This window comes from Pituophis catenifer, unplaced genomic scaffold (assembly GCF_029215685.1).
Source record: "Pituophis catenifer annectens isolate HBS135680 unplaced genomic scaffold, rPitCat1.0.hap2 SCAF_9, whole genome shotgun sequence".
NCBI lineage: Eukaryota > Metazoa > Chordata > Lepidosauria > Squamata > Colubridae > Pituophis > Pituophis catenifer.
In genome coordinates this window covers 9136019-9163468 of record NW_027256889.1, presented here as the reverse complement: position 1 = coordinate 9163468, position 27450 = coordinate 9136019, and the positions used below count along the sequence as shown (strand labels likewise).

Below are 27450 nucleotides of genomic sequence, written 5' to 3'. Positions count from 1 at the left end.
CTGCATGAACATTCCAGAACTGTCCACAATCAAAACCAGTTTATTTTACTGAGATCATTACAAGTACGAAATATATACAAATCTGAGTGTCTATGGAGATTCTTAGTCATCCAGGTTGTGGTTGTCCCAAAGGTGCTTTTTCAGGACGTAAATGGACTTAGTTTTTTTCTTTGAAGACGTTTTGCTTCTCCTCCAAGAAACTTCTTCAAGCTCTGACTGGATGGTGGGGAATGGAAGCTGGTTGCCAGGAATATAAATCCTTCCATTCCCCACCATCCAGTCAGAGCTTGAAGAAGTTTCTTGGACGAGAAGCAAAACATCTTCAAAGAAAAACAAAAACACAAAAGTCCCGACAAAGCACCTTTGGGACATACAATCTGAGTGAACAAAATTAGGTACGACTGAAAAGAGTCAGTATAGACATCTATATACAATGTATAGACATAATAAATGAACTTTCTTGGATGCTTCCTAAGGTACTGGCCTCGGCCAAAGATAAAAAGAGGAAGTTTCTTCGTGGGAAAAAAAAAGGTCAATTGTACCTAGCTGATCATTTATAAATCATTGCAAACAATTAGTACAAGCAGATACAATTGTATATCGCTGTGCCTTCTTTAAGATATCTACCAATGGATGCAAGCAATCAGACTCCAGTGAGTCTCTAAACTGAAGATAACATAGGACAGGAGATACCTTCAAGGGAGCTTTCTCCAAGTGATGTGTCTACATCAGGGGTGAAATGCTCTGAAGTTTCCTACCGGTTTGCTTTGCTACCGGTTTGCTTTGTGCGCGCATGTGCACCACAGGCGTTACCACGCAGCGGTAAAAAAGGAGGATTAAGAAGCCTTTTCTAAGGTAAGTAGAACAGCGAGTGGGGGGAACAGCTGTGCCACGCGAATATAAATTGTGCGGCACAGCTGATTGTTGGAAATACCGGTTCACCTGAACCGGTAGCTTTTATTACTACCGGTTCGGGCAAACCGGTCCGAACCAGTAGCATTTCACCCCTGGTCTACATGTAATGGATTGCAAATTCCAAGAATTCTAGCCAGCCAAGATACCAGATTGGGTGAGATTTTTCAAAGGGGCATACAAACAAAAATGGATCACCTGAAGGGCTCTAAATCTTTGCCTCATAATATGGAAGAGTCATCAAGTGGGCTGTCAGTCCAATAGCATACATAGTACAGGGAGAAAATCCTTATCCTTGATAACACTGAAGATGTTACCTAGTAGGGTAATGAAATGTCTGCAGGAAAACAACCATGCTCAGAAAGCACCACAGACTCCAGCGTTCAAGCCTGAGCTTCTATTGGATACACAGATGAGCTAACCCATCGTATCTCCTTTATGTCTGCTTTTCATTCAGCTGGGGCAGGAGTTCTGTTCTTTCTAGTTCTCTCCTTGTACATAAACTTTTTGTTATCTCTAATCCAAAGTAAGACTCAAACACAAACCATATTCTGTAATTTATTGTATGTTTACCAAACCCCTTTTATGTTCTCATGGTCTTCCCAGTTCTTTGCCCCAGGTTGCTGGGTGGGCGTGGCCATGGTGGGCATGGCCTAGTCAGCCTCCTGCACCATGGTGAGGGGGAGCGTTTTTGCCCTCCCCAGGCTCCGGAGGCTTTCCTTGAGCCTCTGGGAGGGCAAAAATGGCCTCCCCAGGTTCCAGAGGCCTTTTTCCCAAACTTCTAGTAGCCACACCCACCAAGCCACGCCCACAGAACCGGTAGTAAAAAAATTGGGATTCACCACTGCTTGAGAAGCTGGGCACTAATCAAGGAGAGAACCAACCTAGAACTAAGGAGAAATTTCTTGGCAGTGAGAACAATTAATCAATGGAACAACTTCCTTCCAGAAGGGAAAGTTTTAAAAAAGACATCAGAGAACCATTTGTCTGAAATGGTATAGGGTTTCCTGCTTGAGCTTGAGGTTGGGCTAGAAGGCCTCCAAGATCCCTTCCAACTCTGTATTCTCTTCAACTCATCCATAGACGAGCAGCTGAAGGACCAGAAGCTCCATGAAGACAACGTAATGGAACAAAAGCATCTTATCAAAAGTCTGAAAGAGCCAATATGCCACAACAGCTTTAGCAATTAGCAAGGATTTTTCTGTCCCATTCTGCTCATTTGGCCAGGCCAAAGATATCCGTATGTTCGTTCTTCTTTTTTCCCCCTCATCTTCCTTGGTTCTTCTCCTTCTTTTTTTAAGGCAGCAATTCACTGGAAAGGGAAGAGGCCAGTTCCATGCATTTCATTGCTGAATCACCAACCCACTAATGTGGGAGTTTGTCTGCAGAAAAGAAACAAAGAGACAAAGTAGAGGAAGCGTCTCCAGCCTTCCTCAACCTGATAGGCTTCAGATATTGTAACTTCTGATTTCCATCACCTCCAACCAGGGGTGAAATCCAGCAAGTTCTGACAGGTTCTGGAGAACCGGTAGTGGAAATTTTGAGCAGTTCGGCGAACCGGCAAATACTACCTCTGGCTGGCCCTAAAGTGGGGAGGGATTGGGGATTTTGCAGTATCTTTCCCCCAGGAGTGAAGAGGGAATGGAGATTTTGCAGTCTCCTTCCCCTGCCACGCCCACCAAGCCACACCCATAGAACCGGTAGTAAAAAATTTGGATTTCACCACTGCCTCCAACCAACATGGAAATGTTATTCCAACACATTAAAAGAACATGAGTTGCTTTTTGAATAAAAGCACTTTTGGGATATCTGTTTGTACCGTATTTAAGAGAGAAACTTTTTGAGACTGTTGTTCTCTCTATCTTATTGAAGAAGCGTCTTTTCTAATAAAGTGGTTTGAGGATTAGATACCTTAAATGTTCATTAAGCTATGTCTTTACTATTTTAGGGTTTACAATGCAGGTTTTCTTACTTCCTACCCAGGGGTAGTATTCAGAGGTGGGTTTCAGAAGGTTCTGACCAGTTCTGGAGAACCGGTAGCGGAAATTTTGAGTAGTTCGGAGAACCGGTAGTAAAAATTTTGACTGGCCCCACCCCCATCTATTCTTTGCCTCCCGAGTCCCAGCTGATTGGGAGGAAATGGGGATTTTGCAGTATCCTTCCCCTGGAGTGGGGAAGGAATAGAGATTTTATAGTATCCTTCCCCTGCCACACCCACCAACCATGCCATGCCCACTAAGCCACAACCACAGAACTGGTAGTAAAAAATTTTGAAACCCACCACTGGTGTATTCATTTACTTTCCCTACCAGTTCGCAAATGTGAGTATGTAAGGGCAAGCGCTCGCTTCACTCGCTCGCGCCCCATCCACGCATGCGTCCAGCCTTCCACACATGTACTTTGCTGGCACACGGGCCTCCGCGCATGCACCCGGCCTCAAAAACATGCCTAAATAGGATGGCATAGAACCCACCCGTGATTTCCGCTACCGGTTCAGATGAACCAAACCGAACCGGCTGAATACCACGTCTGCTCCTATCTCAACACTGGAAGTTTTGTGTTTTATGTTACTGGATTTTCAGCAATTGTTCCCCTAAAATTTCATGGTTAGGACAGAGAGCCAAAAGGAAGGTTAGATCACCTTGGAATCCCATTGGGGGGGTGGGGTGAGGAGAGAAATTAAACAACCGCATTTACTGATTGTGTTGTGACACAATACTCCGCCTTACAACTGAATTAATCCATTTTGATGGTTTGTGCGTGCACAGAAACAAACTCATCCAACAGACTGAGTTTGCAACAACGTTCTATGTACCCCTGCCGATGAACCAAAGTTTAAACCAAACTTAGCATGGGGATTAAACATTTTGCGTGAACACAATCACAGATTCCCACAGCATCTTCTCTGGAGTATTCCCCATTCACGTGCTATTTACCTTCATTGTATGGTGGACCCACCCATGGAAATCGTTAACCTTGGTGTAGACTCCAGGTTTATTAGCCAGGGCACAGCCTGTGCCCCAGCTCACAATGCCACACAGCCGCCAACGTGACACTTGTGAAATGCCGTCTTCACACATAAAAGGGCCGCCGCTGTCACCCTATCAGGTGGAAGAAACCTACGTTAAAAGCAAAGCTCAAGGTCGACTCAGCCTTCCATCCTTTCTAAGGTGGGTAAATTGAGGACCCAGTTTGTGGGGGCAATAAGCTGACTTTGTATAAATATACAAAAGTATGAAGGCTATTGCTTAACATATTGTAAGCTGCCCTGAGTCTTCGGAGAAGGGCAGCATATAAATCAAAATTAAGAAAAAAAACAAAACTGCATTTATGTTATCATCCTCATTTCCTTATTCACTGCACTGCTATCCCAGAATTCAAAGCCCACGTGGCTTTGCTGTCTGGGGATGATGGGAGTTTTAGTCCAGCACACCTGAATAACATCAAGTCAGGGGAAGCTATGATGGTGGACAGAAACAAGATAACAAAAGAAAGTTTAGGAGCAGAAACAGGAAGCAGGAGCTGAACTTCCATTTCATAGGTTTGGAACATTACAAGTAGTCCCAGCATTGGAGGTGTATTTTGGGTGTAGAGCTAAGAACATCTGCTGCAGCTGTTAGAGCTGAATTGGGAATTCATACAATTCATGCACTATCCAAAATGAGAGCGCATAACTACTGGCACAAAGTCAATGAAATGGAGACTGACAGACTCCCCAAATTATGTCTATTAGAGCTAATAAAATCACAACCACAAATTTCCTGGATCACCACGCTAACAAATTTTGTTAACAAGCTGTGGCCTTCCTGTCTGTTGCGTAATAGGAGAACAATTTTTTAAAAAAAGAGCTGCCCAAAGAATTAAGGATACAGAAACACCAAATGACATAGCTATCCTTAGTAAGGCGGGTAACTTGAAAGTAGTCCTTCTTACGACCATAAGCCCACCTGTTACAGTTGTATGTCATGAAAGATGTAAAATGACCTCTTTTGTGGCAGTCATTAAGTGAACATCGTTGTTGTTAAATGAGCCAATAGTTTATTATGGGTGTGGTTTCCCCAAAACTGGAAATATAAAAATATAATTTTTATATTTATATACAGTATATAATTGCAGCAGCGTTGCCGATTGCCTGAAATTTGGTCATATGACTGCAGAGGGGGTCCTGACCATCCAAACTTCAAATCTGGGTTAGACATCTCCTTTTTGGGTCAGCTGTAATTTCAAATGGTTTCTAAGCAACCGGTCGTAATTTGAGGACTACACAATTACATCTTCAGGATTAACAGCAATTTAGGAGCACAAGGTTGAATAGGAAACGCTCCCCCAATTCTGATCAGGATTGGTCTCTTCTCTTGCTTTATATTTAAAAAAGAAAAAGTCACATCCGGTTAAGTGGTCCTATGGGTGAACCTAATGTCTATCCTTGTGTTCTCCATCTTGAAGTCTTTCAGATATATTTGGCTATAAGCAACATACACTTCCAAATGATCCTGCCAATGTCTAGGAGAGGGGTCAGCAACCTGCGGCTCTGGAGCCACATGCGGCTCTTTGGGCCCTCTGCTGTGGCTCCCTGTCAGGTGATTCCACCTGTCAAGTTTCTGAAAGATGCCCTAATTAATTCATGAGCCATGATCCAAACTTCAAAGGAAATATAGTCATTTATTAGGAGCACCATTCCGGCAATACTGGGATGCAGTTAGGACTAATCCTACGTAGATTTACGTTCTCCTATGACCCTGTCTCTCCCCTCCTCTCCGGCCATGTCATAAATCACATTCTCCAATTAACCACTTTGGCTGGCTGTGAAACCTAACGCCCTCCTTCTGATTGCGGTCAGAAGAATGTATGGAATTCACTTCAGTTCTCCCTCCCTCCTGCTCATGGCAACTTGAAAGCTTTGCAAGTTGACACCACCACTGGCTAGCCCCACCCCTCGCCCTCCCCTCCCAGCCACTCCTCGCCTGGCCTGAGAAGGTAAGGGCGCCGGCGGGGGATGGAGAAGCGGCCAGGGCAGAGACAGAGAGATACAGAGAGAGGGGGAGAGAGACAGACATAGAAAGATACAGAGAGAGAGAGGGAGGGAGGGAGGGAGGGAGGGAGGGAGGGAGGGAGGGGAGAGAGAGATATGTCAAAAGGATTTTGTGGTTTCCGGGTGTTTTTTAAAACTGGTCCTCTCCTGTAATGACCGGCTGGGTAGGCGTGGTTAGGGGGTCATGTGACTGGTAAACATGAGTGACATCAAGTTGGCCACGCCCACCCAGGTTTTGTGGCTCCCGGTGTTTTCTTTTCTGTGGGAAATGGGTCCAAATGGCTCTTTGAGTATTTAAGGTTGCAGACCCCTGGGTCTAGGGAACACCAAGCTGAAGACACTAACTTCTAGAGCAGTGTTCCTTAACCATGACAACTTTAAAATGGGAGGACTTTAATTCCCAGAATTCCCCAGCCAGCATGCCTACCTGGCAAGCATCTGTGCCTCCAGCTGCAAAACCAGCGCAAAACATCCTGGGCCTTATCTGGCTGCCATAGTAATCGGGGCCATTGCAGACACTGGTGCTGATGATGGGCACATTGGCCTCTTGAAGGACGTCAGACTGTTGGCCTACAAAGAAGGAGGAATCAGAAGCTGCCTTTGTACAAGAGAGCCCGGTGCTTCCATCAGCTCATTGCAGTGGTTGTTAAGTTCTCTCTTGATGCCGTGCTTCCAGGGGTGGGCTTCAAAAATTTTGGCAAGGGGTTCTCTGTCTGTTTGCTGGGTGGCTGTGGCGTAGTCGACCTCCTGCACCATGGGGGAGGGGAATTTTTTCCCTCCCCAGGCTCTGGAGACCCTCTGGAGGCCGGAAACAGGCCCATTTCCGACCTTCCCAAACTTCTGGTAGGCCCATTTTTCGTCCTCTCCAAGCCTCCATAAACCTTTTCCTCTACCTGTCCTAACTAAAAGCCCTATCAATTGTGGAGCCGACCGGAAAACCTGCCCCTCCTCCTGGTGTGCCATGCTTCCCACCCACCCCCCGCTCCCCACAACCAGAAGCTCCTCTCAAAATTGTGGCATCAACCAGTGACAGGGAGCCGCAGCAGAGGGACGAAAGAGCCACATGCGGCTCCAGAGCTGCAGTTTGCCGACCTCTGGACCTCAGATCATTGGGTTGATCCGAGATGTTCTATTAGCAACCCAAAGTCTTTCCAAAAGTTTTTTTTTTTTAATTAGAACTTCCTTAAGCAGGGAAGAAGGACTTCTGGATGTTTGAAAGCCAAACATGTGGAGAAAAAAATTATGTCTTCAGCTCCACTGAGAAGCAGCAGGCGTCACCTGGCAGCCCCAATTAAAGTAAGGAACTTCAGTCTCACTTTTTCCTGAGCTACTTCGCCTGCAGCTTTAAAACAGAGATCGGCTCATCTCTCTCTTCCAATCCCCTGAGGCCGATTTATGTGAGCTTAAATGTGCCTCATTGTTATGACACAAAGAGGTTTGCAAAATCCAGCATCCTCAAAGAAGAGCAAGAAGAGCATCCCGTTGTGCGTTTCCCATACCGAGGCATCAAAGTTTAGGTTTTCAGCAGGAATGTAATAATCCATTGTAAATGAATAGTCATATACACTCTGCAGCCTTTACAAACTGGTAGGGAGAACAGTCAATGGAAAACATGTATCTGCTAGCTTAATGGCAGTTGTGAGGCTTACAGTCATGAGTGAGATATAGGTCCATGCAGGGCAATTAAGGTCAGCCTCTTGGCTTCTTACAAATAGTCCCCTTATTTTGTGTGTCTTTTTCTTCCTTTTGGCCAGGCCTGCCTGCCTGCCTTCCATCCAACCTTCCTTCCTTCCTTCCTTCCTTCCTTCCTTCCTTCCTTCCTTCCTTCCTTCCTTCCTCCCTCTCTCCCTCCCTCCCTCCTTCCCCCTACTTTCCTCCCTCCCTCCCACCTCCCTCCTTTCCCCCTTCCTTCCTTCCTCCCTTCCTCCCTCCCCTTCCCCCTTCCTTCCTTCCTTCCTCCCTCCCATCTCCCTTCCTTCCTCCCCCCTCCCCTCCCCCCTTCCTTCCTTCCCCCTTCCTTCCTCCCTTCCTCCCTTTCCGCCTTCCTTCCTCCCTCCCTCCGTCCCACCTCCCTTCCTCCCTCCCCCTTCCCCTTTCTTTCCTCCCTCCCTCCTTTCCTTCCTCCCTCCCCCTCCCACTTCCTTCCTTCCTTCCTTCCCTCCCTCTTCCCTCCCTTCCTCCCTCCCTCCTCCCTCCCTTCCTTCCCCCTTCCTTCCTGCCTCCCTCCCTTCCTCAAAAAGCAGAATTTTTGAATTGAATTAAGCTCTCACACAACTTGACTGAGAACTCCAACTATACAAACTCTACCATCATCTCATGGTAGCAAGAGGACCTTACCATAGTATTGTGTGTTGCCCCATCCTGTCACCGTACAGATCTTGCCATCCACCAAAGTTTGCTCCAATGCTGGGAGGCAGATAGGCTGAATGAATTCTGTAAGGAAAAAAAAAAACACCCCAAAACACATGGCTATCTTGGGCTCCCGGTCATGAGTGGCAAGTTGCTTCTGTGAATTTTCTGCACCTGAAAATTTCTTTTTTTCTTTTTAACCAATTGGAAGAGAGAATTGATGAATCAAAGTAATTCCACAAAGGAAAAGTGACTTTCAATGGAATTTTCACTAGAGGGTGCTGGCCTTTGACAACTTTAGGGAGAAGACAACTAGGGCAATGTTGACATCTCAGAGCGGGTTTAAGATTTTTTAAATCTCACCTTTATTATTTTATAAATAAGGCAGCAAACATACCTAATACTACTTCCTCCTCTATTCTTTCGTACCAATGTGAAGATGTTGCACACAAACAGAGGATGGGTGGACTTTCCATTGTGATGTCATGACCCTCCCAACTCCTGCCCAGCAGCATTCTCACTGTCAGGGTTCCAAGTAATGCATCCACCAAAAGCAGAACTCCAAGGCAAGTAGATTCCTCAAAGAACATGCTTGTCAACTTGCAAAGCTTTCAAGTTGCCATGAGCAGGAGGGAGGGAGAACTGAAGTGAATTCCATACATTCTTTCTGACCGCAATCAGGAGGAGGGTGTTAGGTTTCACAGCCAGCCAAAGTGGTTAATTGGAGAATGTGATTTATGACATGGCCAGAGAGGAGGGGAGAGACAGGGTCATAGGGGAACGTAAATCTACGTAGGATCAGTCCTAACTGCATCCCAGTATTGCCGGAATGGTGCTCCTAATAAATGGATATATTTCCTTTGAAGTTTGGATCATGGCTCATGAATTAATTAGGGCATCTTTCGGAAACTTGACAATGCTTTTTGGATACATCATATTGGCACAGCCGGTGAAAGCCAACTCTGAAAGTTCTCTCGCATTTGTAACATAATTAAAAAAGCAGTTGTTCACCCCCCCCCCCAAGTGTCACAGGTCACATTGTCCAATTAAGGCATTTGACCAAGGCAGGGGTGAAATGCTCCCGGTTCGGACCGGATCGCCTGATCCGGTAGCGATGGAGGCGGGTGGTTTGGAGAAACGGTAGCAAAAATCCCTGCCCCCTCGCCCATGCCCAGCTGAGCCACACAATCATCAGAGGCTTTTTCTTTTACTTTTAAAAGCATTTTTTCTACAACCTCTTCGGCCAAAAAAATGCTTTTAAAAGTAAAAAAAAAAAAGCCTCTGATGATCGCGCGGCTCAGCTGGGATCATCAAAGGCTTTTAAAAGAAAAAATCCTTTTTTTCTTTTAAATGCTTCTGACGATCCAAGCTGAGTTGCCTGATCGGCAGAGACTTTTTTTCTTTTAAATGCCTCTAACGATCTGGCAACTCAGCTTGGATCGTCAGAGGTATTTAAAAGAAAAAAAGTCTCTGCTGATCAGGCAACTCAGCTTGGATTGTCAGAGGCATTTAAAACTAAAAAACCCTTTTTTTTCTTTTAAATGCCTCTGATGATCCAAGCTGACTTTTTTTCTTTTAAATGCTTCTAACGATCAGGCAACTCAGCTGGGATCGTCAGAGTCTTTTGAAAGCATTTTTTACAACCTTTTCGCCGAAGCCACACCCACAGAACCAGTAGTAACAAATTTTAGATTTCACCACTGGACCAAGGGTTCCTTAGTCACTCCTCTCCTCCTCCAACTGTCACCTTTGGGATGACCTTGGTTCCCATGAGAAAGCTTTTTGTTTTTACTGCTAGCCAGTCTATTTACTTCCCCCATCTCTTCTCCGCTCCTCAAAGTTCATGGCAACTATGAGGCAGCAAAAGATGCCTTCAGACAGGTTCACTTCAGAGTTGACACTCACCATTGAAGGAGAGTGGTGTGGCCAAGCGCAACAAGGCAATGTCATTGCTGTTCTCTTCACTATTGGGGTCCACAAAGGGCCTGTACCCACCATGGTACACAATGCTGGCCACATCCATCTGCAGCCCCTTCGTGGATTGCTGAGATATGGCACCCATGAAAACCCGCCAGCGGTTCACCACGCGATTCCTCCTGCAAGGCAGACCCAAAAGGAGAAGGTTGGACAGCAGGTGGGATCAGTGGAGACTTTGGATTTAGTGATCCCTTGGGAGCAGGGTGCATCTAACAGGTTTGATCAAGTTTCTTAAGGATCGAGCGGCTGCATTTTTTTTTATTTTTTTTTTATTTGATTTATATGCCGCCCTTCTCCGAAGACTCAGGGCGGCTTACAATGTGCTCAGCAATAGCCTTCATCCTTTTGTATATTTATACAAAGTCAGCTTATTGCCCCCACAACTGGGTCCTCATTTCACCTACCTTAGAAAGGATGGAAGGCTGAGTCAACCTTGAGCCTTGGCGAGATTCGAACCCTGCAGTAATTGCAGGCAGCTGGTCTTAATAAGCTTAATAACAGGGTGCTTTAAACCCCTGTACCACCAAGGCTCTTGCATCGCAAGCTGAATTTGATTCGTTGTAACCTTGGTTAGGGTTGGTATTTTTTGACATGGCTTGTTAAATGCAGAAAATGGCTTTAATAACCTTGGTGCAAACTCTGCTGAGATATATTATTTCATTTGCTTCAAAAGGTAAAAACAACAGCCCTGTGGTGTTTGGGGGCTCTCCTTTTTCAATGGTGATATAGGCCCACAGACTGTGGGTTGAAGGCCAGATATCCTGAGCAGCCTCGTGGCTAGATTCACACACATTGCCCAAAATGTTCGTTTATTTCATCAAAACCTATTGTCTGAGTTCACACAGTCTGTTAAGCGTGAACTACTTGACTCTATTTTGACTTAGGACCCTGGCCTAAGGGCACAATCTTCAGAAGCCGAGGAATCTTCCGGGCCTTAGAGACCAGTGTACTGTATTATTCGGACTATAAGACACACCTAAATTTACAGGAGGAGAACAAGAAAAAAATAGTTTTTGGCCTCCGCGCATCAGATTTTCATTCTCCCAGACCCCCAGGAGCTCTCTGCAGTGCTCCACACGGCCTGTTTTAGCCAAAAACGAGCCTGTTTTTTTGGCCTGCAGAGTGTTTCTGGGAGCCAGGGAGGGTGAAAACATGATGCGCGAAGGGCTTGGAAGTGGCGAAAACAGGCCCATTTTTGGCAAAAATGGGTCCCTTTTTGACAAAAGTGGGCCATGCGGAGCACTGCAGAATGCTTCTGGGGGCTGGGAAGGGCAAAAACGCGACATGCAGAGGGTTCAGGTGGCCTGTATTCAGTCTATAAGATGCACCTAAATTTTCACCTTTTAGGGGGGGAAAGTCCATCTTATACTCCGAAAAATACAGCAAATGTTTTTTGAGTCTACAACTGGCAATAAATCAGGGTATATTTCAGAGGGCATTCAGTTTCTCGCAGTGGTGGGTTGCTCCTGGTTCGGTCCGGTTCTTGCAAACCGGTAGTAAAACTGGCAGGAGGCTCCACTCACCTGCCTGGATGTCATTATGGATGATCTGTGCATGCGCAGAAATACACAAGCACATGCGAGCAAAGCAAGCACGCACACATGCTCCTGTTGCAAACCGGTAGTAAAGGTAAGTAGAACCCGCCCCTGGTTCCTTGAATTCCCCAGCTGGCATGGCTGTGGCTTAGCATTCTGGGGATTGAAAGCTAAACATCTGGAGGGCACTTCTGAACTCTGAAATTGCTCATCAACAGTTGATATACCTCCCTAGTGAGCTCTCAGAAACATCTGGTCAAATCTTAAGAACAATCAATATTACAAATCTGGATGTTATTCTATACACATATCTAGTCCGGGACTTACTCTGGAAAGCAGTGAGCTGCTGTAACTACCCATTCATTTGAGATGATGGAGCCGCCACAAAGATGTGTCCCATCGTAACGTAGGCTGATTTGCCAAGGCCATTTACCCAAACTGGCATCTTGGCCACCTACAATCCGGTCAGCAGATAACTTCCTGCGTCCACAGTCTGCAAAGCATAGAATAGTTTAATACCCGTTCTGATGCAACTTTGCAACCCACATAACTTCATTGTTAAGTTTACAGGTTTTTTTGTTAGCTTATAATATAAAATAGAAAATAGAAAAGTAAATAGTAGGAAACAAAAGGGAAGGAAAGGGAAGAGAGAAGTGTAAAAAAGAAGGAAAAAAAGAAAAAAAGGGGGCATTGACTTCCAACTCTCACTGGTGCAGTAGAATAAGACAGTAACTTCAAACCTCAACTTTTTACTTTTCCATAATAGTATAAACCAGGAGTGAAATCCATTAGGTTCTAACAGGTTCTGGAGAACCGGTAGCAAAAATTTTGAGCAGTTCGGAGAACTGGCAACGGAAATTTTGAGTAGTTCGGAGAATCGGCAAATACCACCTGTGGCTGGCCCCAGAGTGTGGTGGGAATGGAGATTTTGCAGTATTCTTCCCCTGCCACGCCCACCAAGGCACACCACGCCCACCAAGACACGCCCACACAACCAGTAGTAAAAAAAATTTGGATTTCACCGCTGGTATAAACTAGCCATTTCTATAACAACCAATCTATCTAATCGGTAAAACCCAAAATCAAAGTTTCATTTTTTTCCCCCACCTCGAGCACAAAGTCCAGAAGCGGTTTCCAAGTAGAAACAAAAGTACTTATGTTCTTTTCTTTGATCGAAACAGTCAATTTAGCCACCTCTGCTAACTCCATCAATTTTTGCGCATCCCACATAACTTCGTGAATGAAATCTTATTCATGAGGAGGACCATGAGGATATTACAATAACCCAGCCAAGCGCTTGTGGTGAAACCAACTAGCTCCGAAGGAAAATCTAGATTTGAGCGAATCGGAAGAATAGGAAAGCTGGACGTAGCAGGTGAATAAGAGAAGAATCTGAGAAAGATTTTTGCAGAAAGGTTAAGGTAAGAAAGAAAGATATGAATTGGAAGGGGGAAGAGAAAGAAAGATGCCCCTTGAAATAGTTTGAGTTTCATACCTTGGCAAAGAGTTGCCAGGAACCAGCCTGTCAGACATTCACTGTGAGAAAGAGAAGAAAATTCAGTCTATGGAAGGTAAAGTAAAGAGGCATTATCAAGAAAAGTAGGAACTCCCAATTTTTGCAGTTTGAACGTTCTGTGGCATACAGAATATCTCTAGTTTTGATTTTCTTAAATGACGATGGACTGATTGCATTCTGTTCCCAGGGATCTTTCATTATAGACTTCAACTTCATCAGATGATCTCCCATGGAAAGACAATTTAGGAAAAGTAGTTACTGTATATCATGTCACTTCTAAGCAAGTCCTGGACCAAAAATTGTTTTTTTTTCTTCCCCTTTTCCCTCCCTATCTTTCCATTATTTTTTATTTTTCGTCGTATGTTTTGTATTTGATATTTTGATAAACCAATAAAAATGTGTTTTACCCCCGGCAGGAGTTGCTATATTTAGACTGAGTTCCCATCATTCTTGCCTATTGGCCACGCTGACTCGAAATAATGGATATTACCAGGTACATTCAAGGCTGGGAAGGTCTATGCACAGGTGGGATTCAGCCGGTTCGGACCAGTTTGGATGAACCAGTAGCTCCGACAATCAGCTGAGAGCGAACCGGTTCTCTCCGACAATCAGCTGAGAGCGAACCGGTTCGCTCCAACGATCAGCTGGGTCCTCCCACCCCTGCCCTATACCGACTTATATTTTCTTTGTCTGAAGCCCAGCTGATAGGCGCGGCAGAGCGGATTGCTGCCCCTCAGCTGTTTTACTCACTGGGGCTGCAGTAGAAGGTAAGTTTCAGAGCTGTTTTCAAACGCACTGCGTGTGCGCGCTCAACGAACCAGTTGTTACACTGGTTGAATCCCACCACTGGGTCTATGTATTTAAGCGAAGGAAAAGTAGGAGGAAGGAAGTGGTCCTTACCACACAACAACGGCCTCTCTGAGTTTCTGCACAAAAGGCAGGCGAGAGTCATCCACGCAGAAGTAGCCTGATGTCCCATTGGCACCTACACTGTCTGCATCCAAGACCGAATGGGAGAGAGATCTGGAACAGAGACAAATCCAAAGAAATTCAGCGTCCAACTGGCTGAATGACTTGGTAAGGTTGCTTTAGAGCAGGGGTCCCCAACCCCTGGTCCGTGGACTGGCACTGGGCCGTGGCATGCCAGCAACCGGTCAGCGCAAGCAACCTTTACCTTTACCTTTAATCTCTTGGGACAATCTTACATTGGCATAAAAAGATCTGAGCATTATAGCTTAGGAGAGCTGGAATCACACTGAATCAATATGACCAACTCTGCCCACCTGAAAGCCCAGCCAGTTGCTGTGTTGATGTAAACCAGGCTATCTTTGCTGACACCTCTCACCTCCCCATCTGAAGCCCCTATAGACCTTGTCCTTGCAGCCAAGTTTTTGGTGTACCTGACGAATCCCATCTCCTCACAACTAAGAGCTGCCACCTGGGCATCCGATGACGAAGAACACAGGAGCCTCCACTTCCCTTCAGTCTCATCGTACACGGTCAGGCGCAGGTCCTCGGAATTCACCTGAACTGAATAGAACAAAGGTAGTGAGTGATAAAACAGGACTATCCCTGCTCCTTTGTGGCATCCGGGTAGACTCTCTGATCCCATCTGTTGTTGAGCTACAGCTGCTTTTTAATCAGACTGGCTGGGAATTGGAGAAGCTTTAGTCCCACGGTTCCTGAAGACGTCAGGCTGGAAAAGGTGAGGCTATGTCACAGGTGGTGGAAGAGTCCACAGCCCTTTGTCCCATACTCACCCACATATAAGCTTTCTTTTTCACTCCCAAGCACAGACACCACTGCAGAGGGAGATAAGAAGACTGATTAGAACATCACTCAGCAGGAAGTCAACGACAGCAGAAGCAAAATCCATGTTCTACAGAAGTTAATGCTGGCTCTTCACGGTGGGGAAACTTTTGGAAATAGGGTGGGTGGACTGAGAGTGACAGGCTCAAAGTCACCCAGCTGGCTTTCACGTTTAAGGCATAACTAGAACTCACAGTCTCCTGGTGATTGACCCAAAGTCACCTGGCCAGCTTTCATGGCTAAGGCGGAACTAGAACTCACAGTCTCCTAGTGATTGGCCCAAAGACATCCAGCCAACTTTCATATCTAAGGCAGGATTAGAACTCACCGTCTCCTGGTGATTGGCCCAAGATCACCCACCAGCTTTCATGCTTAACTATTGTTGTATACAAGTGTTGTGTATACAACATTCCTGCCAATCTGTGGCTGAGAATCTCTGGTTTTATTGTACATCACAAATGACTCCAATTTCTTGACTGGAACCCATCCAGAGTTGGGTCTAATATGGCAGGGAGGATATATAAATGTTATATATAAAGAAATCAACCTCTCTCTCTGACTCACAAGGGATCTTACCTATTGCCCAAATCCCAGCTCCGATTCCAGCCAAGAGCAGGAAGGTGCTGGCTCCCACTGCCATGACTTTAGGCAGAGTCCAGCTGCACGTTTTAAGTTCTCCTGGAAGGTAGAGAGATCATCAGACAGCAAAGCTCAGAGCTGCCCCTGCCAGGCAGAAGCAGATGTTGAAAAACACCTCCTCAGATACCATTAGTACTGTGTTTCCCCAAAAATAAGAACGGGTTTTATATTAATTTTTGCTCCAAAAGTCACATTAGGGACTTATTTTCTGGTTAGGTCTTATTTTTGGGGAAATACAGTACTAAATGCATCCATCTGGCTGACAATCTTAACTGGGGCTTATTTTGGGGGGTAGGGTTTATATTACAAGCATCCTGAAAAATCATACTAGGACTTATTTTCCGGTTGGGTCTTATTTTGGGGGAAACAGGGTAACTGAGAGAGGTTTTTCCCCAAATTAGGAAATGGAGAGGAAATGGAGAAACGTGGAATCATCCAGGATGATCTGCCGGATCTGCCATTGTACATAGCACCAACCTAGGATGTTTATCACCATCCTAATATGAAGGCCATGGGGTATACAGCGATACCTTGGTACTCATTAATTGGTTCCAGCAGGCACGATGAGTACCAAAATTGATGAATACCTAACAATTTTTTCCCATAAGGAATAATGTAGTGAATCACAAGGCAGCCAACACCGACAAGTTGACTACCAAACAAAGGATGAGTAAGGAACAAAATTTTCACATCAAAATGCATTGAGTTCCAAATTCGATGAGTTTCAAAGCATTTGAGTACCAAGGTACCGTTGTATTTACCAGGCTAAGCCAAAAGCAAACAAGCCATACAACCTGGTTGTGTACATGTGAACTGGGTCTATACCAGGGGTGAAATCCAGCAGGTTCTGACAGGTTCTGGAGAACCGGTAGCAGAAATTTTTTTAAGCAGTTCAGAGAACCAGCAAATACCATCTCTAGCTGGCCCCAGAGTGGGATGGGAATGGAGTTTTTGCAATATCCTTCCTCCAGGAGTGGGGAGGGAATGGGGATTTTGCAGTATCCTTCCCCTGGATTGGGGAGGGAATGGGGATTTTGCAGTATCCTTCCCCTGCCACACCCACCAAGCCACACCACGCCCAAAAAGCCATGCCCAGAACCAGTAATAAAAAAATTTGGATTTTACCACTGGTCTATACTATATTATTACAATATTTAGTTTTCTAGATTTTCTTCAGAAACTCCACCTTTGAACCTAAAACGAAAATGAAGGGAGGGAAACCCCCTTATTATTATTAGAGAGAAAGTGCCAGAGGTCTCCTTTGTGAGCAAACAGCTGTGCACTTCTCCTGAATGCCTGAAGATGTTCATCTTTAAATCCTGCTCAAACTAGAAAGAGCGGTGGGAAGGTTGAGTATTTAGAGGTGGAAAGTAAGATGTTGAGTTTTTCTTTCCCTTCTCTTTTTCCACGGTTCAACTCACCATCTTTTTCAGCCATTTCAAAAACAATTAATCATCAAAGCTGCTGTTTGGAAGTCCAGCTCTTCAGGCCCAGGAGCCTTTGGGTCCAGTCCCCAAGTCCTAAAATCAGAAAGAAAGAAATGATACAAGTCTCTTCTTCTTCTTCTTCTTCTTCAGTAGAGCTACAAGTCTCTTTTTTGTCAGCCAGAGTTGACCTGTGTTCCTCTTAGAGCTTGCAAAAATTCTACCTGGAATTTCCTACTAGCATTGAAGTATCTGCTGTTATTTAGCTTCTACTATTTAGTTATTTTGTGGTTGCTCAGTCGTGAAGTCGTGTCCGACTCTTCGTGACTCCATGGGCCATAGCATGCCAGGGTTGATTAATTGATTGATTGATTTGTCAAGCATATATAAGATAACAGGTAAAAGTATAAACATAATTTGAATACATGAAAAGAGTAAGAGTAAAAAGGAATATTAGGACAGGGACGGTAGGCACGCTGGTGCGCTTATGCACGCCCCTTACAGACCTCTTAGGAATGGGGTGAGGTCAACAGTAGACAGTCTTCAACTCCAGCAAAGCTGGCTGAGGAACTCTAGGAGTTGGAGTCCACAAGTCTTAAAGTTGCCAAGGTTGGAGACCCCTGACCTGGTTGACTGAAAACCTCCATAGACATCCAAAAGCAGTGGTTGAGGAAAGACCATGCTCAATGTTAAGGGGGAATGTAATTTACCAGAAGATAGTTTGTCTCTCTGCAGCTCTGGATTAACGATTAAGCAAAATAAGCACGGGCATAGCTACCAGCCCTTTTACTCTTCCACTCCCGTAATTGAATTTAATCGAACTTTTTGTTTAGTTGCCCTTATCCGCGGTGTTTGAGTTTAATCTGCATTGTTTAATGAGTGACTAAAGTTTCAAAGTGTGGTATGCAGACCTTCATCAGATCCCATATTTGTTTCGGTCTCATGGCAATTTCACTTCCGTCAAGGGGAAGTGTTGTTGAGCTGTTCTTAGGGCATCAATCTAACTATGGGACTTTACTTATGAAGACTCCATATTGAAGTATGACTATAAATCCCATTTGCAGGACGCATATTTTCTCCCAATGTGTACAGCTAGTCCTCAACTTACAAGCGTAACTGAGCCTGCAATTTCGGTCATCGGTCGTGATGATTGTTAAGCCGGATGTCACATGACCATGCCTGCCGTGGTGGCGCAGTGGTTAAAATGCAGTACTGCAAGCTACTTCAATTCTCATCTGCTTGCCGAACTGCTAGCAGTTCGATTCTCACCATGCTCAAGGTTGACTCGGCCTTCCATCCTTCCAAGGTCAGTAAAATGAGGACCCAGATTGTTGGGGGCAATATGCTAACTCTGTAAACTGCTTAAAGAGGGCTGTCGTCAAGCCCCTGTCAGAGTCTGAATCTGTGGGGGAAGATGAGCTGGAACAAGGACTGTCAGCGATTGAAAGGGCACCTCTGTTGGCCTTGGAGGAAACTGGGGAAGGGCAGAGTCAGTCCAGGCGAAGCTTTTCGTAATTAGTAAGGCCTACAGGCAGGAAGGAACAGAGGCAGGATGAACAGGAGAGACAGACCACAGACAAGGAGTAAGAACCATCCCCTCCTGATGCAAGGGCTCGGAGAATGCAGAGAAGGCATGATCAGCGCAGACGGAGCAGGATACTTGCGAGGAGAGTGCCCCGCCCATCTTCACCAGGCACACCTGGGGAATGAGAGTTAAGGAGATGCTGTGGGGAAGGGCATTTGTTGGGAACAAACACTAAGTTCCTGAAGTGTTGCGTGCCGGCGTTTGAACTTGCCAAGAGTCCTTGCATTCCTTTTGGTGTTCTGGATTAATTACCTGGATCTTTTGCTCCCTTGATTTGCTCTTGTTTTGGCAAATACATTTGGGACTTATTGCCGTGCAGCCTTGGTGCAGACAGCTCTGGGCTGGACTGATTGCAGCCAGAGGCTGCTTGAGGTTTGTGTGGGGGTTTGTTATCACTCTGCCCTGGGGCTTGCCAGAAACTGTGGGAACGTTTGGTGTAATTTGGAGCAATAAAGGGGTGGTTTGAACTGCCAGCTGTGTGTGTTATCTCTGTGCCGTGCCCTGGGTCATCACAGCTGCAAAGCACTGTGAAGCGGTCATTGCTATTGCTATTGCTGTTTAACAACCATCATGACTTATGACCGAAATTGCAGGCTCAATTACGGTTATAAGAAGAGGACTACCTGTACATATTGGAAGAAAATGTCCATCATTCAAATGGGATTTATAGCCATGCTGCAATAGGAAGTGTTCGTAAATAATTCTTTTGTGGCACTTAAGCAATGTAGCAATCATAAAGCAAATACTGCAATCATTAAATGAAGATATTATAAATATGAGGGGCATTATCAGTATCTATTTGTTTGGATCCCACATTTATTATATTTTAGAAATAACTCAAGATGGTGAACGTAACAATCCTTCCTCCTTCTATTTTCCCCATAACAACAACCTTGTGAGGTGGTTGGGCTGAGAGAGTGTGAGATTGACTCAAGGTCACCCAGATGGCTTTTATGTCCAAGGTGGGACTAGAACTCACCGTCAATTCTTCCTCCATACAATTTAAGATGGGCTTAATAAATTGCTGGTTTTTAATTGTTATTGATGGCTTGGTTTGTCTATTCATGCATTCCAATAGGCCAGAATGTGGTTCTGCTTGCTTTTGATTAAAATAAATGAATCGCACTTCGCAGTTTAGAAAGCAAATTTTGCGGTTTAACATGTTGTGAATAATTCAATAAATTGTAGCTCAACAACTTGGTGCTTCATCAGTGTGCAGATCAGGATGGGGCTTCTATTGCTGTAGCATGTATCCTGTTGCATCTTATGTGCCATTATGAGAAACAAACTGCAGACCAATATTAATAGAATAGGAATAGGAATAGGAATAGGAATAGGAATAGGAATAGAATAGAATAGAATAGAATAGAATAGAATAGAATAGAATAGAATAGAATAGAATAGAATAGAATAGAATAGAATAGAATAGAATAGAATAACAGAGTTGGAAGGGACCTTGGAGGTCTTCTAGTCCAACCCCCTGCTTAGGCAGGAAACCCTACACCACTTCAGACAAATGGTTATCCAACCTCTTCTTAAAAACTTCCAGTGTTGGAGCATTTACAACTTCTGGAGGCAAGTCATTCCACTGATTAATTGTTCTGACTGTCAGGGAATTTCTCCTTAGTTCTAAGTTGCTTCTCTCCTTGATTAGTTTCCACCCATTGCTTCTTGTCCTGCCTTCAGGTGCTTTGGAGAAGAGCTTGACTCCCTCTTCTTTGTGGCAGCCCCTGAGATATTGGAAGACTGCTATCATGTCTCCCCTAATCCTTCTTTTCATTAAACTAGACATACCCAGTTCCAGCAACCGTTCTTTATATGTTTTATCCTCAAGTCCCCATATCATCTTTGTTGCTCTTTTCTGCATTCTTTTGGCACCTTTAGCTCAATCAAAGAGACACTTTGCAAACAGACACCAAATTTTAAAGGACGGTTCAATTGCTCCAGCCAGCAACAGCTGGAAAACTAGTTTTCCTCTCTACACTTTCTAGATGGCTCAGCGGCTAAGACACTGAGCTTGTTGATCAGAAAGGTTGGAGGTTTGGCGGTTTGAATCCCTAGTATAGGTCTCCAGCATGAGCAGGGGGTTGGACTAAATGACCTCCAAGGTCCCTTCCAACTCTCTTACTGTTATCCTAAAATATGTCCGTGGTTCTTTTCAGGCAACACTTGCATAAAATGCTAAAACTGCTGATTTTGCATTGGGGTTAAGGGTGCTGCAATTGTGTTGATGACTCAGCATTTTGTGAGATCTCAACCCCTTTGGATTACTTTGTTCAGTGCATGATGTGAATCTAGATTTCCCTAAGTCAAACAAGTGATGTGAATCCATCCAGAATGCCCAGCACAGTCTAGTACTGTTTTACCGGGAAGAGCATATCCAAAATGCAGATATAACCTTATATGACAATCTCTTTCAGAAAAGTATTCAAAAGGAAAGAAGACATTAACCGTGGACATGGAAAAACTCTTCCATCATCCACCCCTACCTTCGCTACATTCATAGAATACTCCAGAGTAGTGACTGAAGGGGTCAGAGCGTACGTTTGATGAAAAGGTGAAATTTAAAATACAATGACTCCTTTATTGCTGTGGAGTCTTAGATCATCTTTCTAAAACGTTTGAAAATCCTCTTTACTCTCAGGTATTTAAATTGCAAAATTATCAGGCTCGCTCTCTGCAGTTTAAAGTGCCACACAAATACACAAACTGATGACACTAGTTCAATATGGTATCGGGCCGTGATGGCAAACCTATGGCACGCGTGCCCAAAGTGGCACGCAAAGCCAAGTCGCCCAGCACGCGCGGCCTTCCCTGTCTGTCTTCCGGGTTTCTGGTGCGCATGCGCACATGACGATCAGCGGTTCTTCACGCGCACGGCAGTGCCAAAAACTGGTTTGCGCATCCATGCTGGCCAGCTGATCGTCTGGCGTGCATGCGCATTAGAACCCAGAAGTTTGGCTTTTCCGGAGAGTGGCCCTGACGCACGCACATGACATTTCCGCATGACCTTCGCCATCACTGGTATAGGGTCTCCTGCTTGAACACTAGAGCTGGTCACTAGAAGATCTCCAAGGTCCCTCCCAACCAGTGGTGGGATTCAGCCAGTTCGCACCACTTCGGGAGAACCGGTTGTTAACTTTCTGAGCAGTTTGGTGAACTGGTTGTTGGAAGAAATTATTAGGGCAGAGAACCGGTTGTTACATTACTTGAATCCCACCACTGCTCTCAACCCTGTTATTTCATTCAGAGAACCCAGCCATTATTTAAGCAAGTTGCATGAACCAGGTTATCCTATTAAACCATAGCATAGTTTATTTGTTTGGACATGGCATAATAAATGAATGCAACATTTGTATTTTGGTCACCTGAGTTTCAGGTTTAGGATGCTATCAGAAGTGACCCAACCTCAGATAATCCTGCCAGGAACCATCTGCAGAATAAGGGGCACAGCAGAAGAGATTTTTGTCCATCTCTTCTGGAGTCAAATTTTGGCCATCACTAAGATAAGGCTACTAAATACAGAGTCACTAGAGGGTAGCAAAGGGATGGGATTTTCTGTGGCTCTTTGTGGCCACTTAGTGGCCCCATGAAGTATTACGACTCAGGGTGTATCTCTGGCTAAAGAATAGATAAAGGTTTCCCTCGCACATATGTGCTAGTCGTTCCCGACTCTAGGGGATGGTGCTCATCTCCGTTTCAAAGCCAAAGAGCTAGCGCTATCCGAAGATGTCTCTGTGGTCATGTGGCCGGCATGACTAAATGCCAAAGGCGCACAGAACGCTGTTACCTTCCCACCAAAGGTGGTCCCTATTTTTCTACTTGCATTTTTTATGTCCTTTCGAACTGCTAGGTTGGCAGAAGCTGGGATAAGTAATGGGAGCTCACCCCGTTATGCAGCACAAGGGATTCGAACCAGTGGTGGGTTGCTCCCGGTTCTGTCCGGTTCTTGCAAACCAGTAGTAAAAGCAGCAGGAGGCTTCACCCACCCTCCCAGATGTCATAATGGACGCCCTGCGCATGCACAGAAGCGTACATGTGCTCCCGTTGTGAACCGGTAGTAAAGGTTTGAACCAGGTAGTAAAGGTTTGAACCACTGAACTGATTTGAACCACTGAACCACTGAACTGCCAACCTTTCCATCAACAAACTCAGTGTCTTAGCCACTGAGCCACCGCGTCCCTATAAAAGAATAGAAAGGAATGGCTTTTTATAGAATCCAAGGCAAAATTAGTTTCTTGAACTAATTAATTAAGCATGAATTAATTTAGAAAGTTACAAGCAATATTACATTTAAGTGGCTCTGGCAGAAGAACAATTTATTCCAGGGAGATTGCAATGATATGGATAAATCAATGCCATGGAATCTAACAGTTACTTTATCTTCATGAAATAACTATGGATCCTAATCAGTAGGTAAACTTTCTCTGAATTCTCCCCCTATTCAAACACAAACAAAGAGAGACATTTTAACATTTAGATCCTACCCATTTGGGGCCTAGTAGACCAAATCAGTTCTGAGCAACTTGCCTCATTTGCCTCTAATGAAAAACAGCAGAAGTTAACTGATGTGTAACAGAACAGCCAAGGGTTAATCCAGCTTTGGGACAAGCAAATAACTGGATTGTTATGGAACAAATTGATTCTCTGGCTTCTCTGAGGAAAGCAGCTGAATTTCAGGAAATTTAGGATCAATAACAAACCTGTTTTTAACCTAGTTCACTTCTGGTGTGATTTGGTGTGGTGGGACAATTCGGTTCAATAATGCCAATTCGGGAAAAAGTTAATTCAGAAACTTAATTCAGAAACCCAATGGCTCAATAGCTAAGACACTGAGCTTGTCGATCGAAAGGTCGGCAGTTCAGCAGTTCGAATCCCTAGTGCCACGTAACGGTGTGAGCTTCCATTACTTGTCCCAGCTTCTGCCAACCTAGCAGTTCGAAAGCAGGTAAAAAATGCAAGTAGAAGAATAGGGACCACCTTTGGTGGGAAGGTAACAGCGTTCCATGCACCTTTAGCATTGAGTCATGCCGGCCACATGACCACGGAGACGTCTTCGGACAGCGCTAGCTCTTTGGCTTTGAAACGGAGAGGAGCAACGCCCCCTAGAGTCGGGAACGACTAGCACAGGGATCTCCAACCTTGGCAACTTTAAGCCTGGCAGACTTCAAGTCCCAGAATTCTGCGAGTTGAAGTCCTCTCCAGGCTTAAAGTTGCCAAGGTTGGAGACCTCTGGACTAGCACATACTTGGGATGGGAACCTTTACCTTTACCTTAAACAACTTTTAAACGTGTTAGAAAGCATCCTGGTGACTTTATTTCTGACCCTAAGATAGGGGTGTAAAAATAGTCGTTGCCAACCTGCTCCCACAAATTAATTAACACTCTCTCTCTCTCTCTCTCTCTCACACACACACACACACACACACACACACAAATTCACAGTGATTGGGGGGGGACTTTGGTTATCAAGGCAGGGCAGCCAATTTTGCTCTCCAAAAAACCGGGTTTTTTGGGAGAAGCGAGACTGGGCGATCTTGTACCCTCCTCACCTCGCTCCTCCACCGCCTCAACCGCTGCGGGGCCAGTCTGCACAGCCGCGGGGAAGTCGCCTTCTTCCAGCCCAGGGAGCCGCGCTCTTCATCGCCGGGACGGGACGGAGGCGCTGCCGGCGGAGAAGCGCTTTTGAGCCCAACCAGCTGCTGATCCCTCCCGGGCCGATCGCGGAGGGGCGGCGAGGAAGACAAAGAAAAAACGAAGCCTGCAGGTGGTGGACCGGGAGATCGCAGTGCCGGCGAAGGGCTTGAGACGGAGGAACGGAGAACGCGTCAACGCCTAAGGGGGAGAAAGTTAGAGGGCGGGGCTAGAGGGCGATGGGCGGGGCTTGGGCTGTTTCGAGATTCTGTCTCTAAAGCGAAGGGCTCGAGTGGAGGAAAGGCGACGACGACGTCGAGGTTGCGTGTCCCAGCTGGAACGTTGGAACCGATCCCAAGTGGGGAAGCCTCCAGGCTGGGATCCTGGTTTTTTCTTGGGGCAGATGGCCAGAGATGGTTGTTTTTGTTTGGGGGGGGGGGGGGTTAACTATCAGGGTTATAAGAGCCTGTAGTACAGTGGACTAAAGCACTGTTATTAACATCTGCTGCTTGCAATTGCTCCAAGTTCAAATCTCCCCAGGCTCAAGGTTGACTCAGCCTTCTATCCTTTCAAAGGTAGGTAAAATGAGGACCCAGATTGTGGGGGCAGTAAGCTGACTTTGTACAAATATACAAAAAGTATGAAGGCTATTGCTTAACGCATTATAAGCCGCCCTGAGTCTCCGGAGAAGGGCGGCATATAAATTAAAGCAAAAAACCCCCCAACAATTTAAGGGTTCCTAAATTAGGGAGCCAGGGGGCATCTCAGCCGAGCAGCAGGAGGTGAGGATGTAAGCAAAGCAAAGTTCGGGTCTCCAGCGGTGTTGAGTCTTGACATTTTCCAGGTCCATCGACCTCCTTGCATCTCTGGCGGACCTTGGAGAACCAGAAAAATCCTGTTCTTTAGAGTAGGCGGAATGGGAAGGGTGGATGTCTGGGATTCCAATGCTTCGTGGTGTGGCCCCTTCCCCAGCCCAGCAGAGGCTCCTGTCGGGAATCTCAGCTTTCAAAGACAGCCGCCACACAAAGAGGGCTGCGAAGAAGAAGCCGCCGCCTGGAATTGCGCCTTCTTAGAGGGGTGTCCCTAGGTGAGGAAAGCAGCTGCTCTCTTCCGCCACCCTCTCTTCCCCCCCCCTCCCGGCTCAGCCCCGCTGCTTTCTCAAAGAGACCATTGTCCGGGCTACCTGAGGACGCACCTGGGAGCCAAGAAACTTGCACCAGCGAAAGAGGAGGAGCCGATCGCTGCACAAGTCCCCCCTACACACACACACACACACACACACACGAGGGAGGGAGAGAGAAGGAGGGAGGGAGGGGAAAGAAAGGGGGAGAGGGGGGAGGGAGGGAGAGAATGAGAAGGAATTTGTGACTGGGAAACTGCTGGGACAAATCCCTGCAGTTTTCTTGCCAAGCTTTTTCAGAAGTGGTTTGTCATTGCCTCCTTCCTATTTATTTTATTTATTTATTGGTTCGATTTATATGCTTCTCCGGAGACTCAGGGCAGTTTACAATGCGTTAAGCAATAGCCTTCATACTTTTGTATATACCTGCTTAGTAGGGCTTTCGGGGCCCCCTAAGCGGTGTTCTTTTTTATACAAAGTCAGCTTATTGCCCCCACAAACCGGGTCCTCATTTTACCTACCTCGAAAGGATGGAAGGCTGAGTCAACTTTGAGCCTGGTGAGATTTGAACTTGCAGTAATTGGTGCTATTTAACAGCACTTTAGTCTGCTGCACCACCAAGGCTCTTTTTCCTAGGTCCGAGAGAGAGTGACTGGCTGGCTTTCTGCCTAAGACAGGATGAGTCCCACCTGTTTCTAAAAACCCCTAAACAAGCTGCAGTCCTCTCCAAGCAGGAGATAAATGCAGATTTCTCCCCAGCAGGCAAGGAGTCGGCTTTGAGTCCTCAGCTCCTGGTGACTTTATGAATAAGGTCATGTACAGAAGTCGTTGGGTTGCCTTTTCCCAAGATAATGGGGATTATCCTGGTGGCGCAGCATACTAAAGCACTGTTATTAACATCTGCTGCCTGCAATTACTGCAAGTTCAAATCTCACCAGGCTCAAGGTTGACTCAGCCTTCCATCCTTTCTAAGGTAGGTAAAATGAGGACCCAGATTGTGGAGGCAATAAGCTGACTTTGTATAAAATATACAAAAGTATGAAGGCTATTGCTTAATGCATTGTAAGCCGCCCTGAGTCTCCGGAGAAGGGCAGCATATAAATCAAATAAAAAAAAAATTCTTGGAGGGGACACGGGGAGCTTTCTGGTTTAGCCCACCCTCCTGGGATCTCTTGGTGGTGTCTCATCCTGCGTAGCTCTTTCCAGATCTGCCAGGATCCTTCCCAAATGGCAGCAGAACTGCTTAACCACAACACTAAATTGAGTCTGGTTAAATAAAAGAACCATTAATTCTCATACAGATTGGAACCTAATACATAAAATTATTAATTATTCAGCCGCAGTTTGTATTGAACTTAAAAAAAGAACCCTGCAGCTTTCCTGAAAATGCTACAATGATAAGAGAGTTTGCTTAATAATAAAAGAAAGTTGTGAAGGAAAGGAGGGAGAGGAGGGGAAGGGAGGAAAGGAAAAGAAAAGAAAAGAAAAGAAGGAAAGGAAAGAAGAAAAAAGAAAAGAAGGAAAGAAAAAGAAAAAAAAGGAAAGGAAAGGAAAGGAAAGGAAAGGAAAGGAAAGGAAAGGAAAGAAGGAAAGGAAAGAAGGAAAGGAAAATTAGTTTGGACAGGACTGCAAACAATCCAATTGTGTCTTAGGGTGTCGCAGGAAGTAGGTTGACTCAATGATCAAATTAAGCTGTCCTGTAAATGATGTCATGGCACCATAGTCGTGCCAGTTCACTTTGCACCGTGCCCTAAGCTCCCCAACTCATAGTAAGTTAAAAGCTAACCTAGCTTAATGTGTGATGTGAGCACAACAGGGTTTTGTCCTGAATAAACCTGCTTAAACCTGCCATGTGAACACAATCGAATGGTCATGCAAATCCAGAAAATCGGATTAACTGAGTGAAACATGGATAAGT

At 45.4% G+C, this 27450-nt stretch overlaps 1 protein-coding gene across 1 annotated transcript; it reads right to left on the bottom strand.

Moving 5' to 3' along the window:
• Positions 1-29: 29 nt before the first annotated feature.
• Positions 30-26719, bottom strand: HPN (hepsin). The gene is made up of 15 exons (XM_070950020.1): positions 26691-26719; positions 24331-24580; positions 18765-18892; positions 16300-16421; positions 15707-15808; positions 15082-15123; positions 14722-14851; positions 14222-14344; positions 13301-13341; positions 12133-12298; positions 10199-10389; positions 8282-8377; positions 6372-6514; positions 3849-4013; positions 30-2294 (listed from the first exon to the last, which is right to left on the bottom strand). Exons 1-15 carry the CDS (start codon positions 26717-26719, stop codon positions 2256-2258), a joined length of 1767 nt encoding a protein of 588 aa, XP_070806121.1. The 3' UTR covers positions 30-2255.
• Between the last annotated feature and the right edge of the window lie 731 nt (positions 26720-27450).